Raw genomic sequence first — 19,339 nt, 5'->3', positions numbered from 1 at the left:
AAGATAATTTTGATAATTGGCAAAAGAACTAGAGAGAGGGAGAGATGAGAAATATTTACACAGCGAGTTGTAATGATCTGGAACGCACTGCCCGAAAGGGCGGTGGAAGCAGATTCAATAGTAACTTTCAAAAGGGAATTTACAGGGCTCTAGGGAAAGAACAGGGGAGTGAGACTAATTGGATTGCTCTTTCAAAGAGGCGACACAGGCACAATGGGCCGAATGGCCTCCTTCTGTGCTGTATCATTCGAAGATAACCTGGAGTGGGTGGTAAACGCGATGATATGTGGGTGGAACCCATGAGAGAATCTAGGAGAGTGTGTGGTCTGTAGAAATATAGGAACAGGAGTGGGCCATTCAGCCCATCTACACAAGGAAAACACTTCTGCGTTGCAAGAACTCCGCACCAGCATTCATGCAAAGACTCGGTGCCGAGATTCATTTTTTTGGGAACAGTCTGTCATGCTTCACGGAGCTTGATGCGACGCAGAGTAGACAGAAGTTGCCTCAGTAAAGACGACACGGTAAACTAATCCTGTCGAAGCTTCTGTCTGTTTGAGATTCCACTGGAGCGTTTGATGTTGCAAACTGGCACTCAGGCCTGCCATTCACGCCGTCCCTCTGCAGCCTCTTTAGCACGGCGGCCTTGGAGTGACTGACAGGTTCGCCTGCTCTCGGCCTTCTGTGTCTTGGTGCCAGATTAACGCGGGTGCAGCAAACCCCTTTTCGTCCCACCCCCGCCCCTCAGGAATCCTTTTGCCTAGGAGCAGCGTCAGGGCACTAGCGTGTGACAAAAGAAGCAGGATTTCTTGCCAGTTGCTCGTACAAGCATAACCTGCACCCTTTCCCCTCCCCAGTCACCTAAATATTAATAGGGGTGATATGACTCTGCATATAACCAACCCAGTCAACTCCCCAATCCAGTCCCGCACCCCCCTTCCCCCCCGAAGGTGCTGACTCCACGTTCCACTGCTGCTAAGTGCCCCTCCCTCTGCCACCCCCAACGCCCCCACCATGACTCTTCTCCAAGTGGTGACTGTTCATGACAGTGAGTATTGGGTGGCTGATGAACTGTAGGAGGCATCACACCCATGCTCGATCCTGTCTTCACCTGATATTCACGTTTTTGGGAGTGGGGAGGGGGGGTGGGGGTGTCACTTGGTATCGATCACCAGTGGGATTCCCGGTTGACTTTTTCCCATTCCTAATGCATGGTGGCAGAGACGAGCTGTAGTTCTCCCACTGCCCTGACTGAGGTTGACGAACCCAGCACAGACCGGGGATTAGCCCTTCGACCTTCCTGCCCTGTATGGCCCAGCTACTCACAGATAAACTCACTGAGCCAGCACTGTAATTCCTGTAGTGTAGGTTTACTAACAAAGGAAGAGCTTGCATTTATATAGCGCCTCTCACGACCTCAGGACGACCCACAGCACTTTACAGCCAATGACGTACTTATGAAAGGTCATCATTGATGTAATGTAGGAAACACGGCAGTAAAAGATCCCACGGCCACTGTTTCAAAGAAGAGCAGGGGAGTTCTCCCCGATGTCCTGGCCAATATTTATCCCTCAACCAACATCACTAAAAACAGATTATCTGGTGATTATCACATTCCTGTTTGTGGGATCTTGCTGTGCGCAAATTGGCTGCTGCGTTTCCTACATTACAACAGCGACTACACTTCAAAAATACTTCATTGGACGTTCTGAGGTTGTGAAAGACGCTTTATAAGTGCAAGTTCCTTCTTTCCTTATCAGTGAGTAAATTTGTTGAGCCATCGTGGAAGCTGTTAGTTACTGCTAGTGTTCTCCTGTGACGTTTCACGCAGTGGTTTAAGACCAAGTGCATTTTTCAACAGAAGCAGGATTAGAGGCCTGGGTTTAAACAGACCAGAGCACCCACACATAATTTAGTCGCCATTTTAAAGCCATACTTTGCGTCCTTATATTTTTTTGTAATCAAATGCTTAGATTTGCTACTATTTATAGTTAAATGGCAAAACTTAATGCAGTTTGGGAAGCAGAGCAGAGTTGGTTGGATTATAGGAGTTTTTCTGTAGTATAGGCTGAGATGCTAGAGATACAAGATTGAGGTAGACACCGCCATCACTGATGGGAGGGTATAATTGCAGCATCACAAGTTTACAGAGGCAGTTTCTATTATAACCGTGGACGAGGAATCTATATAAGGGAAAAAGTCGACAGAAAAGAGTGACAAAAACGTGTCCTGTAATATTTTATTTTAGACAAAGTGGAATGCATATGTAAGATTCTCAATATATAGATTATTCTGACTTAACCTCTCTGTGCTTTTTATTAACAGGGTGGTGTTTATCAATCTCTACAGCACTCCGTGGACTGGTTTGCTGATACGATTGGGGTTCCCAGTGAAAGAAAATATAACAGTGTCCTATTTGGGGGTGAGAATATTTTACTCAGTCGAAGGCAGTTATAGTGTGTAATGCAGTATTGCATTGCAAGATCTACTGTTCATTAAAACATTGCAAAAACACAGTGGTGTAACTTAGTGTAGTGTTTCATAGTGTGTATACTAATGTAAGTTAGTGTCATTTATACTACTGTAACACAGTGTATGATAGTGTAACATAGTGTGGTACATGATGGTGTACAATGGTCACCAAGAGATTGAAGGGTTAGGATAAATTTCTTTATGCAGAGTTGTTGAAACAAGAAATACTTTGCTACAGGAAGTAATTGAAGCAAAGCCCATTGCCAATAAATCCTCTCCCAAATTGGTTCTGTAAGACATCACCAATAACAAATTGCAATTCACACAAAGGTGCAATAGAAATCAGGAACTCTCTTCCCCAGGAGGCTGTGGATCAATTGGACCTTTAAATACTGAGATTGATAGATTTTTGTTGGGTAAGGGTATCAAGGGATAGTGGAGCTAAGACGGGGTAAATGGAGTTGAGATGCAGATCAGCCATGATCTAATTGAATGGCCCACTGTTTCTAATGTTCCTAACTTTTTTGACTTGACAGTAACTGGGTTATGGCCTAATTTCGGCCCACTGTGCCTTTATCATTCATAGTCGGTACAGCACAGAAGGAGGCCATTCGGCCCATCGTGCCTGCGCCAGCTCTTTGAAAGAGCTATACCAATTAGTCCCATTCCCTTGCTCTTTCCCCGTAGCCCTGTAAAGTATTTATCCAATTCCCTTTTGAAAGCCACGATTGAATCTGCTTCTACCGCCCTTTCAGGCAGTGCATTCCAGATCATTTAAAGCCCCTTCAATCTGAAAATAGGATCCTCAGTTGCTACAGTCCCACGGAGCGTAGTCTATTGAACCGACGTTATAGAGTCATAGAGTTATATAGCACGGATAGAGGCCCTTCGGCCCATCGTGTCCGCGCCGGCCATCAGCCCTGTCTACTCTAATCCCATATTCCAGCATTTGGTCCGTAGCCTTGTATGCTATGGCATTTCAAGTGCTCATCCAAATGCTTCTTGAATGTTGTGAGGGTTCCTGCCTCCACAACCCTTTCAGACAGTGAGTTCCAGACTCCAACCACCCTCTGGGTGAAAAAGTTCTTTCTCAAATCCCCGCTAAACCTCCCGCCTTTCACCTTGAATCTATGTCCCCTTGTTATAGAACCCTCAACGAAGGGAAAAAGCTCCTTAGTATCCATCCTATCTGTGCCCCTCATAATTTTGATAGCAGAGGAGATCTGTCACTGAAGCAGGTTGACTCACATGTGCCCATTCCTTTCCTTGCATCTGCACCTTCCAGGGCTCATTGGATCCATCTTCTCAGTGTTGCAGTTCCTCGTGTCTCCCGTCACTGGTGCTGCCTCCGATTACTTTGGCCGGAGGCTGCTGATGATGCTGACCACGGTAGGTCTGTCCATCCCATTGGAAGCAAGTAACCCACTGGATGTCAACCCAGTATTTAGAGACTGGAACTCTGGTCTCCTGGGCTACGATGATGGGGTGGCGGGAGTGGAAAGGTGGGGGTGGGGGGGGGTTGGGAAGGTGGGATGGGGCAATTCGCTCCCATTGGGCACAACTATCCCCCTGGATGTTAACCCAGTTCACCAGCACTGTCCGGGGCTCGAACCCATGACCTTCTGAGTTGAAGGCAGGAATGCTACCACTGAGCTAAAGGCTTGCTCCAGATCGACTTGTATAAAAGCATGTTGCTTATGCCCGTCTGTGGTGTTAATTTTATCCATGTGGTTTATATCAATTAGTGTTAATTGTATTCAGGTGGTGGGTATCAATTGGGGGAGCTCTGTGAATAAAGGCTTGGAAGCAACTGAAGACTAGGCTCTAGTATTCTATCCTTCAACACCCGGCTAACCAATTTAGTACACGTGGTTGCCCTGAGAAGATGGTTTCTGGTCTTCTCCTTGGAACTTCTGTGGTCCTTGTGGTGAAGGTGGTCGCACGATGGCATGAGGTAGAGAATTCCAGGACCTTGACCCAGTGACGACGAAGGAACGGGGTCAAGTCAGAACGGTGTCCGACCTGGAGGGGTTAACTTGGGCATTAATGGCTCTTGTCCTTCTTTGGTGGTAGAGGTCACGTTGGGTAGGGGGAGGTGCCGGCGAAGTAGCCTCGGTACAAATTTGGCCTTTCTCAACGTCTTTTTTTTCTTTCACGTTTTGCTGCCAGGTTGGGCTCGTTCTTTCATACGCGCTGTGGGCTCTCTCCAGGAACTTTGGGCTTTTCCTTCTGTCCCGAGTTGTAGGAGGGATCAGCAAAGGGAACGTCAGCCTGTCGACCGCCATCATCGCAGACCTGCCGTCTCCACAGGCCCGCAGCAAGGGCATGGTAAGCAGGGTTTCGATGTGTGTAGGTCGTCTATGGTGGTGGGGGCTACCATTGCGGTACATTATAGTGACAATACTGTATTTATACAGTGCCTCATCACACATTCAAATGTCTGTAAGTCTTACACACTTATTACACTGTGCAAATATTAGTGTGCAAGTGTTTAATTGTATAGAATTTTACAGCACAGAAACAGGCCATTCGGCAAATGTTTATGCTCCACACGAGCCTCCTCCCTCCCTCCTTCATCTCACCCTATCAGCATATCCTTCTATTCCTTTCTCCCTCATATACTTATCTAGCTTCCCCTTAAATGCATCTATGTTATTCGCCTCAACTACTCCTTGTGGTAGCGAGTTCCACATTCTCACCACTCTCTGGGTAAAGAAGTTTCTCCTGAATTAATGTGTCGATATGATATTCCTTTGTTTGTGGAATCTTGCTGTGTGCAAATTGGCTGCTGGCATTTCCTACATTACAATAGCGACTACAATTCAAAAAAAAAGTACTTCATTGGCTGTAAAGCGCTTTGGAATGTCCTGAGGTTGTGAAAGGCACTGTTTATATAAATCTAAGTCCTTCCATGCTCTTTAATCTTTTCTTTTCCTTTGCCTGACAATTTAAAGGGGGAGTTGAGCTGTTGGTTTTTAACGGGTTAACGCCGCAGGTGAAGTAACGGAGCAAGGAATTCCACGCGTACGAGTTAAATATTCGCACTGTGCATTTTCACTGCCTTCATGCAGCTGAAGGCAGAGAACTGATGGGCCCCACAACCTGGGGGTAGATTTTCAACCTGCAGACTGGCCGCCCGCTAATGGAAACCGGACGATAAATCATGAGCAACTTAGGAACTGCCGGACGCAAAAAGAGCAAAGTCTGTCTCGTTCGCCTTCTAACTGTCCTGGTAGTCACATGATCCGATACTAGCTCAATTGCTAAATTTAAATGTGAGATAGATAGCTTTTTGGCAACCAAAGGTATTAAGGGATATGGGCCAAAGGCAGGTATATGGAGCTAGATCACAGATCAGCCATGATCTTATCAAATGGTGGAGCAGGTACGAGGGGCTGAATGGCCTACTCCTGTTCCTATGAGTCTACAACAGACCCAGACATTGTAAGAGTAGACACACTAGGTCGCCATTTACAAGCGTATCCACCAATATTAAACTAGGTTTATGGTCATGATGTGGAGATGCCGGTGATGGACTGGGGTGGACAAATGTAAGGAGTCACACAACACCAGGTTATAGTCCAACAGTTTTATTTGAAATCACAAGCCTTTGGGAGCCTTTTGTGCCTTTATGGAACCCTTCACTCACCTGACGAAGGAGGAAAGCTCCGAAAGCTTGTGATTTCACATAAAGCTGTTGGACTATAACCTGGTGTTGTGTAACTCCTCACATAGGTTTATGGTAGTTGTAGGGGTCCGTAAGGGTGAGATGAGTGTCTGAGTGCTGAGACAAGCAGGAGTCAGCTGCGGGAAGATGCGAGAAAGGAATATTAACGAGCAGGAATGGTGCCAGCTAGTCTGGGTGTAGAAGGGGAGTGGAAGGGATGAATAACTCTCCAATAAATATCGAAGAGAGAAAGGTAAGTGAAGGCCGTGTCTGACAGCCGTGGTCACTCAGGTAGAGAGAACAGACAAGAGTAGTGATACGCACGCGGGCTTGAGGGAAGGGAACAATAACGTCGCTTACGTAGTGAGGTATCAGGCAAATGTACCCCCGTACTGACCGCACGGAGATGGAATGCGCTTTTATATTAATGGCATGTTAGGGAGACGTAATTAACCCTATAAAAGTACCGCACAACGGAACACCTTAGGGACTTTTACTTAGTCTTGCTTAGGCTAGTGTGAGCAGTCAAGACGACATGCTTATGGAACCCGATGAGTCCGTTGTTTGTGAGTATAATTCGGTGCCAGTCTCAAGCAAACTGCATGTAATGAGTTATATCAATGTTTTGATCAAGACAGAGTATTAATCAGTATCTCCTGATCCTCGAGCTTGTAATAAGGGAAAGGATATATGACAATATCCTATATAAACGCAACAGACATGAGGTGAGGAAAACCCCCAGTGGTGGAGAGCTTTGGGAACCATAGGTCCAGAGTCATCTGTTCTCCCGAGCATGTTACACTCACCACATGTCCTGTCTCAAATTACTCATCTATTGCATCCCAAAATGTTAGTTTCTGAAAGAAGTTTATCTAATTTGCACTTGAATGAATCAGTGCTGACTGCTTCCACCGTCTGCCGAGGGAGCCTGTTCCATAGATTGACCACTCGCTCACTGAAATATTGTTTCCGTAGAGTAGATTTAAATTTATCCCCCTTGAAGTGCAGGCTGCGTCCTCTGGATTTTCAATGGAAATGAGAATTGGGCGGTTCCTATAATGGGTAGTCGATCCGGGAGGCAGGTTGAAAATCTACCTCCACGCTCCCCGTTTCCTTTTTGCTGTGACATTCATCCGAAAGAGGGCACTACCGACAATGCAGCACTCCCTCAGTACTGCACTGAAGGTGTCAGCTTGGATTTTGGGCTCAAGTCTCTGCAGTGGGACTTGAACCCACAATAAACGCACAGGAAAACTTCCCCTCCCGCACAATAATATTACTGTCGCACTCTTGCCTCTGAGTCAGAGACTTGAGCACAAAATCTAGGCTGACGTTCTAGTGCAGTATTGTTGGAGATGCCATCCTTGGTACCATTCTAGTAAATCTCTCTAAGACCTTGACATCCTTCCTAAAGTGTGGTGCCCAGAATTGGACACGATTCACCAGCTGAGGCCTGACCAGTGTTTTTATATAGGTTTAACAAAACTTCCTTTATTTATATTTATGAAGCCCAGGATCCCGTATGCCCCTTAAGTCCCAGAGTCAATGAAAAAGCCGATATCTTATCAGGCCTGGTCAACAATAAACCACCTGCCCTAATCACAGTCACCGTTTACTTTATCAAAGAAAAAAAATTGCACTATCCTTTTACCCCTTTCCACAGGCGATGATTGGCGTTGCCTTTTCTCTTGGTTTCACCATCGGGCCGATGATTGGGGCCTACTTTGCATCGAGTGCCGGGATGGATGAAGCTTTCTTCCTGCAGCCCGCACAGCTGGCGCTGCTGTTCGCGGTGTCAGACTTGCTCTTCATCTTCTTCTTCCTCCCGGAGACGCTCCCCAAAGAGAAACGGGTAAGAAACGAGAAACCGCCTCTTCTGGTTGATCTTTGAGTAGCAGCATGGTGATTAGAGGGAGGGGATTGGGTTTGGGGGGGGGGGGGTGGGGATTGAGTTTGGGGGGGGTGGGGATTGAGTTTGGGGGGGGGTGGGGATTGAGTTTGGGGGGGGGTGGGGATTGAGTTTGGGGGGGGGTGGGGATTGAGTTTGGGGGGGGGTGGGGATTGAGTTTGGGGGGGGGGTGGGGATTGAGTTTGGGGGGGGGGTGGGGATTGAGTTTGGGGGGGGGGTGGGGATTGAGTTTGGGGGGGGTGGGGATTGAGTTTGGGGGGGGTGGGGATTGAGTTTGGGGGGGGTGGGGATTGAGTTTGGGGGGGGTGGGGATTGAGTTTGGGGGGGGCGTGGGGATTGAGTTTGGGGAGGGGTGTGGGGATTGAGTTTGGGGGAAGGTGTGGGGATTAGGAGAATGGGGATTAGGGGGAGGGAGGTGTAGAGGAAGGGGCTGCGGGGATTGGGGGAGGGGGGGTGCGGGGATTGGGGGAGGGGGGTGAGGATGAACAGAGTCTCATGAATGGGACAGGAAGCACAGGGATAGTCAGCCATCTCACTGGGTCATGTTGTGTGTCTCGCAAGGGTTTCTTATTGTGTCAGCGGTGCCTCAGTGGGTAGCACTCTTGCCTCTGAGTCAGAAGGTTGTGGGTTCAAGTCCCATTCCAGAGACTTGAGCACAGAATCCAGGCTCACACTGAGGGAGTGCTGCACCTTCGGAGGTGCTGTCTTTCAGATGAATCGTTAAATTGAGGCCCCGTCTGCCCTCTCAGGTGGATGTAAAAGATCCCACAGCACTTTTTGAAGAAGAGCAGGGGAGTTCTCCCTGGTGTCCTGGTCAATATTTATCCCTCAACCAACATCATTTAAAAACAGATTATCTGGTCATTATCACATTGCTGTTTGTGGGATCTTGCTGTGCACAATTTGGCTGCCGCATTTCCTACATTACAACAGTGACTACACTTCAAAAGTACTTCATTGGCTGTGAAGCACTTTGGAGCATCCTGAAGTCATGAAAGGTGCTATATAAATGCAAGTCTGTCTTTCTTTCTTCTGATGGCTGTGGAGGGAGAACAGAAAGAAAATGTCCAGCTTTAGAAAATATCAAAGGAAGATAATAGCAGTTGTGATCTTTAATTAACCTGTCAAACATTCCTGTACAATGCAAACAAATAGTTAATCAGGTCCTGTGTTAGAATGGTTATCAGATGTCTTGTAGTTACACATCATTCCCCCTGCACTGAACCACGGTGTCACAATGACCCACTTGTTTTTTTTAAATTAAAATAAGGCTAATGGAATGCTGGCCTTTATATCTAGAGTACAAGGGGGCAGAAGTTATGCTGCAGCTAAAAAAAACCCTGGTTAGACCGTACCTGGAGTACTGTGAGCAGTTCTGGGCACTTTCGGAAGGACATATTGGCCTTGGAGGGAGTGCAGCGTAGGTTTACTAGAATGATACCCGGACTTCAAGGGTTAAGTTACGAGGAGCGATTACACAAATTGGGGTTGTATTCTCTGGAGTTTAGAAGGTTAAGGGGTGATCTGATCGAAGTTTATAAGTTATTAAGGGGAACAGATAGGGTGGATAGAGAGAAACTATTTCCGCTGGTTGGGGATTCTAGGAGTAGGGGGCACAGTCTAAAAATTAGAGCCAGACCTTTCAGGAGTGAGATTAGAAAACATTTCTACACACAAAGGGTGGTAGAAGTTTGGAACTCTCTTCTGCAAACGTCAATTGATACTAGCTCAATTGCTAAATTTAAATCTGAGATTGATAGCTTTTTGGCAACCAAAGGTATTAAGGGATATGGGCCAAAGGCAGGTATATGGAGTTAGATCACAAATCAGCCATGATCTTATCAAATGGCGGAGCAGGCACGAGGGGCTGAATGGCCTACTCCTGTTCCTATGTTCATATACACTTTATTTAATAAAATTTAAAGATACCACAATTCCACGGCGATACAATTCAATACAGTACACAATACCATTCCACTGTTGTAATTTAAAACACAGTGCATACCTTATAATACATGCTGTACAATACAAGGTGAGGTGGCCTCACACGGTGGCCTTTCCCCATAGAGACTTTGCGTAGCTCGCACCTCTCTTCAGTGGGTCCCGCAGAACGTACTCCTGGACCTTGGAGTGTGCCAGTTGGCAACGCTCAGGCACAATGACCCATTTCAACATGAATCACCTCATTGCAGTATTCGGAAACATTGAAAGGTTTGCCAAGCAGAGACTCTCCAGCTTTGAAGAAGTATGGGGTTTAATTTGCCATGTGCACTAACCTTTAGCAAACTGGTTAACCCAGGGATGTCCAAACTTTTTGTCTACTTGGGTTTGCCTAGGTCTGTCACCGTGGAGTTTTGCGGGGAGGGGGGAGGGGGGAGGGGGGAGGGGCCACATGTAAAATTAATTTGCATATAGTTGTTGATACTGACAAGACAGAAATGTTCTGATTCAGGATTTGCCCTCCCACAAGGCAAACTTTCCCAACACCATCCCGACTTGGAAATATTATCAGCCGTTCCTTCATCGCCACTGGGTCAAAATCCTGGAACTCCCTACCTAACAGCACTGTGGGAGAACCTTCACCACACGGACTGCAGCGGTTCAAGAAGGCGGCTCACCACCACCTTCTCCAGGGCAATTAGGGATGGGCAATAAATGCCGGCCTCGCAGGCGACGCACATGTCCCGAGAACGAATATAGAAAAAAATAGTATCCGATAAAGTTCAAACGGCAAACCAGCCAGTAAGAATTATAAGCACCAATCGGACTGTGTTGCCTGGGCCTACTGGGATGGAGTACCAGGATTTGAGGGTTGGAAATGGCTCATTTGGATACTCCTGGGTTACATTCCTGTCTCTGCTGGTTTTATGCAATTGTTAAGCTCAGTGTCTTATTGACTGTTGGACTGCTGCAGGCAGAAATTTAACACCAGTCTGATAACCGGCGTACGGTGGAAATCAAGCCCTATAAAAGTCCAGAAGGGGCGTAGCATCGAGATCAGAACAATATTCGTTTGTCCGTTACTCTCCTCTGATTCCTGCCTCAGGTCTCCTCGGTCTCGTCCACCTTTCGCGATGCCGTAGACCTCCTGAGTCCAGTGGCGCTGTTTCGATTCTCTGCTGTCCGACGACGGGTGGATTCTCCCTCCCCGGAAGGTGCGTGCGTGCCCAGCGACACGTCTCACAATCTCCTCCCTTTATTCCGGCCCACCTACCGATCATTCGGTCTGCTCCGTGTAACCTGCCGGTGATGGTAAGGCAATGGCTTCTTGCTGGGATACGGTCCCGTGGGCACTGGTTGTCCCAGGGATATTGCTCGACGGAAAAAGACCGAGGTCCATCTAGTTCATGTTCTACCATCCTGGTAGTCGCGTGATCCAATGATGATGGAGTTGTTGACTAAATATAGCAATCAATCTCTATCAATTAGTCTACAACAGACCCAGGACTAGATTGACCCATGTCTTTCTTTGTCTATTGTAAACAATTTTACAACACCAAGTTATAGTCCAGCAATTTTATTTTAAATTCACAAGCTTTCGGAGGCTACCTCCTTCCTCAGGTGATTGTTCACCTGAGGAAGGAGGTAGCCTCCGAAAGCTTGTGAATTTAAAATAAAATTGCTGGACTATAACTTGGTGTTGTAAAATTGTTTACAATTGTCAACCCCAGTCCATCACCGGCATCTCCACATCATTTCTTTGTCTAGCAATTCCTATGTTCCTAAGAGATATAAGGAGGCACTATATAACAAAACAACTTGCATTTATATAGCGCCTTTGACGTAGTAAAACGTCCCAAGGCGCTTCACGGGTGCGATTATCAAAACAAAGTTTCACACCGAGCCACATAAGGAGATATTAGGACAGGTGATCTAAAGCTTGGTCAGAGAGGTAGGTTTTAAGCAGCATCTTAAAGGAGGAGAGAGAAGTGGAGAGGTTTAGGGAGGGAAGTCCAGGGCTTAGGGCCAAGGCAGCTGAAGGAACGACCGCCAACGGTGGAGCGATGAAAATCGGGGATGCGCAAGAGGCCAGAATTGGAGGATCGCAGAGATCTCGGAGGGTTGTAGGGCTGGAGGAGGTTACAGAGATAGAATCATAGAAGCTTACAACATGGAAACAGGCCCTTCGGCCCAACATGTCCATGTCGCCTAGTTTATACCACTAAGCTAGTCCCAGTTGCCTGCACTTGGCCCATATCCCTCTATACCCATCTTACCCATGTAACTGTCCAAATGCTTTTTAAAAGACAAAATTGTACCCGCCTCTACTACTGCCTCTGGCAGCTCGTTCCAGACACTCACCACCCTTTGAGTGAAAAAATTGCCCCTCTGGACCCTTTTGTATCTCTCCCCTCTCACCTTAAATCTATGCCCCCTCGTTATAGACTCCCCTAACTTTGGGAAAAGATTTTGACTATCTGATGGGGAGGGGCGAGGCCAAGGAGGGATTTGAAAACGAGGATGAGAATTTTAAAATGCAAGTCTTTCTTTGCTAGTTAAACAGCCGTGATGCAATGTCAAAAGTACTTTAGTCTGATTATTTCCTCCCCCCACCCCCTCACCCTGCCCCAGCAGTGTTGTCACTACACTCTCCGGTAAAGTGGAATGGGGGGGGGGTTATGTGAAATTTTGAGTCCGCAGGATGGCTGATGTAGAAAATGGGAAAATGTGACACTGGGATGGGCGGGGGGGGGGGAGGTGGGGGGGGAATTTTCTGAGGACGGCGCTGAGGCAAATTGTGGAGGAAGCTTTAATCTGCATCGAGACACCGGGTATCCAAAATAGGAAAGTTTTCCATCTCCCAGCATTCAACAAAAATGGAGAATTTGGAAGTTTTCTGTTATAAATCCTTTTCATTTTTGAAAGTAATAACTTGAGAAAATATTTGGTGGATAATATACGTGTGTCGTACAGAGTGAGTTTTGATACATAGCTGAGCACAGGCCATTTATTAGGAAACAGGAGAAAGTGTTTCTCGATGTTAATAGTATGGTACAGCACAGAAGGAGGCCATTCGGCCCACCGTGCCTGTGCTGGCTCTTTGAAAAAGCTAATGTGTAATCCCTGTACTCAATGCTGCTTATTACCTCATCTGAACGCTCTGTTTGCCCATTGCAATCTCTTTACCCCTGTAATAACCTCAATACCCCGTGCCCAGACCTATACCCTAGTTATAAACCGCCTGACTCTACTGCTCACTTTTGTCTCTCCGCAGGTTCTGTCGACACAAGTTCCAACTCTGAAACCATCGGTTACAGAAGCAGAGTGTTTGGAGTGTGTATTAGTCTGTAGGAAATCTGTGGCTTACCACTGCTGCCTGTACAGCTTCCCTAAGTTCTTTTGTACTCCCGGGGTCAAGTATGTGAAACATCTATCCTGCACTGAGTCCTGTTAACCCATCACCCCATTCCTCACCGACCTACAGTGGCTCCCCATCTTCCAATGCTTCAAGTTTGAAATCCACATCCTCCCCTTTAAATCACCCCCTGACTTTACCCCTCCCTATCTCTGAACCCCGGGAACTCTGTTCTTCTGACTGGCATCTTGTGCTTTGCCCCTCCCCCCGACCCCCTCTTCGCCCCACTGTTGCTGGATGTGCCTTCAGTCACCTAGGTCCTATACTCCGGAATTCCCTGCCTTAACCGCTCTGCTGTTCTCTTCTTCAAAAAGCCTTCTCAAGACCCATCTTTTTTGTCCAAGATCTCAGCCAACGCCCCCCCACCCCCAATCTCCCCACCCCCGGCTCGGTGTCTGTTTTCTGTACCCCTTTGATGCCCTCTTCCTTTTGTTGATATCTGGGGTTTGTCAAGAACACTTTTTTACATTGTTACACCCACCGCATTGAGGAGATCTATCACCGTTTGCTCTGTCAACCTCGGCTCTGAGTCAGAAGGTCGTGGGTTCAAGTCCCACTCCAGGGACTGGAGCACAAAATCTAAGCTGAAACTCCAGTGCAGAACCGAGGGAGGTGCCGTCTTTCATGTGAAACATTAAACCGAGGCCCTGTCTGCGCTCTCAGGTGGGAGTAAAAGATCCCATGGCACTATTCGAAGAGCAGGGGAGTTCTCCCTGGTGTCCTGGCCAATATTTCTTCCTCAACCAACATCACTAAAAACAGATTATCACATTGCTGTTTGTGGGATCTTGCTGTGCGCAAATTGGCTGCCGCGTTTCCTACATTACAACAGTGGCTGCACTTCAAAAAAAATACTTCATTGGCTGTAAAGCGCTTTGGGACGTCCTGAGGTTGTGAAAGGCACTGTATAAATGCAAGTTCTTTACTTTGCTACGCTATTGTTGTAATGTTACACTGTAAGGCAAATTCCACGATCCCAAGCTCCTGACGAGGTCGTAGACGGAGCTACAACACCGCAGCCCCGATTCTCCAACCCGGCCAAGTGCAGCTCACCGCCGGGAACACGGAATTTTTCTCGACCTCAAACCTTTCCTCTTGGTTTAGCGTGTACTCTGCAACCGAGCCGATATAACTGACTCCAGAGAAACATGCACCCGATCCAAGCGGGAAATTCCCATTTGTTTTTCTTTTAACTCCCACTGTGATTCCGATCCCGGGCAAAAATGCTTTCCAGGTTCAACGTTATCCCGAATCATTCATGTTTCCCTAACACTGAAGGCTACGTCTCCTTTGCACTGACGTGAGGAAAATCACAGAATGGGACATGGGAATAGGAGTTGGCCATTCGGCCCCTCGAGACTGTTCCGCCGTTCAATTAGATCATGGCTGCTGTGTACCTCAACCCCGTTTACCCTCCGTAGCTCCATATCTCTTGAGAACAGCATCCCGTTATATTGAGAGGGGCACTGATGACACGGTACATGGAATGAAAAGGGAGAAGGTAGCTGTGTAATGTTTGCTGAAGAACTGTAATGTGTTTACAGTACTTTTATTTTTCTGTAATTATCCAGGTATGCAGACCCTTAAAGTTCTAGGACTGGTGTACTTCCTCTACCTCTTTCTGTTCTCTGGCCTGGAGTACACACTCAGCTTTCTCACTCACCAGCGTTTCCATTTCAACAGGTATGACTCTCTCGTTCAGCCAGTTTCACCCGTCATTGAGTTTTTAAAAAAAAATCTAAATCCATTTCTAAAAATTGTCTAATTAATAGAAAGCGGGAGTTTGTGAATTGTCACTTTTTAAAAAAATTCATTCTCGGGATGTGGGCGTCGCTGGCAAGGCCGGCATTTATTGCCCATCCCTCGTTGCCCTGAGAGGGTGGCGGCTTTGATGCAACTTCAGAGGGCAGTTAAGAGTCGACCACGTTGGTGCGTGACTGGAGTCACGTGTAGGCCAGACCCGGGTGAGGACGGCAGGTTTCCTTCCCTAAAGGACGTTAGTGAACCAGTTGGGTTTTATCGACAATCCGACAGCTCCACGGTCACTTCTATTTCCAGATTTTTTTTTCAAACTGAATTCAAATTCGCAGACTGCTACGGTGGGATTACCGTCCCTTTAGGGAAGGGAACATAAGAAATAGGAGCAGGAGTAGGCCAATTGGCCCCTCGAGCCTGCTCCGCCATTCAGTAAGATCACGGCTGATCTGATCCTAACCTCAAATCTAAATTCATGTCCGATTTCCTGCCCCGCTCCCCGTAACCCCTGATTCCCTTTACTTCTAGGAAACTGTCTATTTCTGTTTTAAATTTATTTAATGATGTAACTTCCACAGCTTCCTGGGGCAGCAAATTCCACAGACCTACCACCCTCTGAGTGGAGAAGTTTCTCCTCATCTCAGTTTTGAAAGAGCAGCCCCTTATTCTAAGATTATTCTAAGAAACCTGCCGCCCTTACCCGGCCTGGGCCTACACGTGACTCCAGTCCCACACCAACGTGGTTGACTCTTAACTGCCCTCAGAGTGGCCTCGCGAGCCAGCTAGCAGCAAGTATCAAACAGACCCACCAATGTCTCAGGGCGGCACGGGTTGGGCAATAAATGCCGGCCTTGCCAGCGACGCCCACGTAGAACCTTTACAGCACAGGAGGAGGCCATTCGGCCCATCGTGCCTGTGCCGGTGCATGAATATTAAATTCTGCCCACATATGTGATTTCTCTCACAACCTTTCCATCTTTGTTCTTTTTAATATATATATATATATATATATTTTCCAGCCTGCAACAAGGGAAGATGTTCTTCTTTGTGGGCATCACAATGGCACTGGTCCAGGGTGGATACGCTCGAAGGATCAAACCTGGAGATGAAATCAAAGCTGTAAAGAGGGTAAGTGATGGAGAGCTGAGGTTAGATTGATGGCAGAGGAGGACTTACTTCACCACTGAGGGAGGGCCTCGTGTGACCCGTAGCCAATAGGTCGCCCGTAAAATAAATGTCATGATACTTTCGATAGCCACTTTTAAAAAGGAATTGGATATATACATAAAAAGAGAAGATTTGCAGGGCTGTGAGGATAGGGCAGGGGAGTGGGACTAATTGGACAGCTCCTTCAAAGAGCCGGCACAGACGCGATGGGCCAAATGGCCTCCTTCCGTGCTGTATGATTTTATGTTTGGTGCTTCAGCAACTCCAAAAAAAAATCAATGAAAAGTGTTTAAAGTTTGGGTGGGAGAGCGGGGGGACGGGGTGGGGGGAGAGAGGTCAGGGGGGTGGGGAAATGGTGGGGGGGGGGGGGGGGGTAGGGAAAATCCCACCCAGCAAACTGCTATTTGAAATAAGATGCTGGAAATACAAAGCAGGTCTGTCAGCATCTGGAAAGAGATAAGGCCAGGCCAACGTATCGGCCGTAGACCCTTCGTCAGTCGGGCTCCTACCCCAGAATGTTAACCTGCCTTTTCTCTTTTAAATTATGAAGTTGCATAGATTGGCTTATATTCCCTTGTCTTCCATATTCAACGGTGTGGCTTGTCGTGACGGTCTGTCTCCAGACGCGATGCCCGTCTGGAGACAGACCGTAACGGGACGCGAGACTGACCCGTGGACCCGCCTTTGACTGGAATCTCAGTGGCCTCTCGGTGAGAGGCTCTCAGCTCGCTCTCAATGAAAGGGCTTGTGAAATTTTACATCCAGCTTTCTCTCCTGTAGAGATAACCCTTTCATGACCTTGACCTTTCAGTTCACCAGTTGGTTAATGGAGCGCGTTTCCCTCGTTCCCCCCCTCTGTTGACTCCCTGCTATGATGCATGCCCCCCCCCCCCCCATACCCCTCCAACTGGTCGTTATTTGCCTGTGGGGGTGAGTGTTGCCCAGCTCTTTGACCACAGGAGGCATCACTGCTGAGTCCGATCCCGCCCTCGCCCACGTGGTGCCAGCGGGGGTTAACTGGAATCGCGATCAGGAGCGAGAGCAACGGCTGATTTCTCTCCCCCTTCGCCCTAACCCCGGGGGACACCGAAGCACAGCTCACCCAGGAGGGACTGGGAGTCAAACCTGGAGTCTTCCTGCTCCATGCGACTCGGCGATTCGCTCCCTTAACCAGTTGAGCCATCGAGGGGGAGCTCGGACTTATGAGCTGAATAAGACATCAGCGAAGGTGCGGCCAGCAGTGAGAAGGACTCATTTTCCTGGTGTCATATTTCCTATTCAGGCCATAGCCCTGCTGATTCCGGCTTTTCTCATCATTGGCTGGGCCGGCACCGTCACAGCTCTCTACGTCGGACTTCTCTTCTACGCATTCGGTAAGTCGCCCGGAAAGCAACAACAACTTGCATTTATATAGCGCCTTTTAACGTAGTAAAACGTCCCAAGGCGCTTCACAGGAGTGTAAACAGACAAAAAAATAGACACAGTGCCAAAGAGGGAGACATTAGGACAGGTGACCAAAGGCTTGGTCAAAGAGGTAGGTTTTAAGGAGGAGAGGGAGGTAGAGAGGAGGAGAGGTGTAGGGAGGGAATTCCAGACCCTGGACAGCTGAAGGCACGGCCGCCAATGGTGGAGCGACGAGAATCGGGGGCTGCTCAAGAGGCCAGAGTTGGAGGAGCGCAGAGATCTCGGAGGGTGGTGGGGCTGGAGGAGGTTACAGAGATAGGGAGGGGGCGAGGCCGTGGAGGGATTGGAAAACAAGGATGAGAATTTTAAAATCGAGGCGTTCCCGGACCGGGAGCCAGTGTAGGTCAGCGCGCACAGGGGGTGATGGGTGAACGGGACTTGGTGCGAGTTAGGATACGGGCAGCAGAGTTTTGGATGAGCTCAAGATAATGGAGTAAAAGAAACTTTTACTTGAGAAGCAGGGATTGTTTGATTGGCTTAGTTGTAAACCTGTACTGAGATCGCCACATTTCTTAGGCAGAGATTTTTAGAAAAAGAACTGAAATTAAGAACAGAAAATGCTGAAAAGAGAAAGGAGAAGGTCGGGTGGAGACCCTTCATCAGAACTGTTGTGACCCAAGGGATTGATCTGTCCTTTCACCAGGGCTGATGAGCCATCATTACACATTTTTATATAACCTGTTTCATCATTCACGCAGCTATCAGCCTGTATAATACGCCTCATCTCCCCAACCGTGACTGTCAATCCTCCTCTTGCCTCTCTAGTGCATTGATGAAGGATTATGTTCAGCCTCACCTCTTGTCCTGACTCCTCTTCAATGTGGAGTTTGCACATGAGCCAAATGGACTCTTTCTATGCTGAAATTTATAACCCGTCAGGTTAAAGTTGAATCCTCGTCTGAGGTGATCCTATTCCGGGACTCACTTCCTGCAGTGTGAACAGCATCCTGGCTGTGCCTCTCAGTGAGTCCCCGGAGGCGAGTGACTACACTTTGAGACGTCCTGGGGTCGTGAAAGGCGCTGTATAAAATGAAAGTTCTTTCTCTTCATTCTTTTGCTCCTATTCATCGGGTAGTCAGGTATTCGTGGCAGTGTTACTACTCCACTGTTACTGACTTACTGGCCGCAACACTACTCTACCTCTCTCGGGACAGGGCTCTGTCCCTTTCCGCCTTAGTCTGAATCTGCCTCCTCCGGGGTCCCATCCGATTCTGACCTCAGGCTGAATCTCCGACCACCGTCCGGTGTCTGATTTTCTTTTCATAGAATCATGGAAAATTTACGGCACAGAAGGAGGCCATTCTGCCCATCGTGTCCGCGCCGGCTGAGAAACGAGCCACCCAGCCTAATCCCACTTTCCCGCATTTGGTCCGTAGCCCTGCAGGTCACGGCTCTTCAGGTGCACATCCAGGGATTTTTTAAATGAGTTGAGGGTTTCTGCCTCTACCACCCTCTCAGGCAGTGAGTTCCAGACCCCCACCACCCTCTGGATGAAAAGATCTTTCTTCATTTCCGCTCTAATCCTTCTACCAATCACTTTAAATCTATG

At 47.8% G+C, this 19,339-nt stretch overlaps 1 protein-coding gene across 2 annotated transcripts in view; it reads left to right on the top strand.

The window, feature by feature from the left end:
* Positions 1 to 19,339, top strand: part of mfsd10 (major facilitator superfamily domain containing 10) — a 50,976-nt gene that overhangs the window by 21,774 nt on the left and 9,863 nt on the right. For both annotated transcript variants that reach the window (XM_067982432.1, XM_067982431.1), the window contains exons 4-11: positions 2,326 to 2,422; positions 3,758 to 3,861; positions 4,642 to 4,800; positions 7,803 to 7,991; positions 11,095 to 11,203; positions 14,976 to 15,087; positions 16,179 to 16,287; positions 17,609 to 17,699. In XM_067982432.1, the coding sequence (XP_067838533.1) occupies positions 2,326 to 2,422; positions 3,758 to 3,861; positions 4,642 to 4,800; positions 7,803 to 7,991; positions 11,095 to 11,203; positions 14,976 to 15,087; positions 16,179 to 16,287; positions 17,609 to 17,699 (970 nt within the window). The remainder of the gene's footprint in view (positions 1 to 2,325; positions 2,423 to 3,757; positions 3,862 to 4,641; positions 4,801 to 7,802; positions 7,992 to 11,094; positions 11,204 to 14,975; positions 15,088 to 16,178; positions 16,288 to 17,608; positions 17,700 to 19,339) is intronic.

This window comes from Heptranchias perlo, chromosome 4 (genome assembly GCF_035084215.1).
Source record: "Heptranchias perlo isolate sHepPer1 chromosome 4, sHepPer1.hap1, whole genome shotgun sequence".
In the NCBI taxonomy this organism is placed as follows: domain Eukaryota; kingdom Metazoa; phylum Chordata; class Chondrichthyes; order Hexanchiformes; family Hexanchidae; genus Heptranchias; species Heptranchias perlo.
Note: the sequence above shows the minus strand (reverse complement) of the source record. Positions and strands in the feature narration are given on the sequence as shown.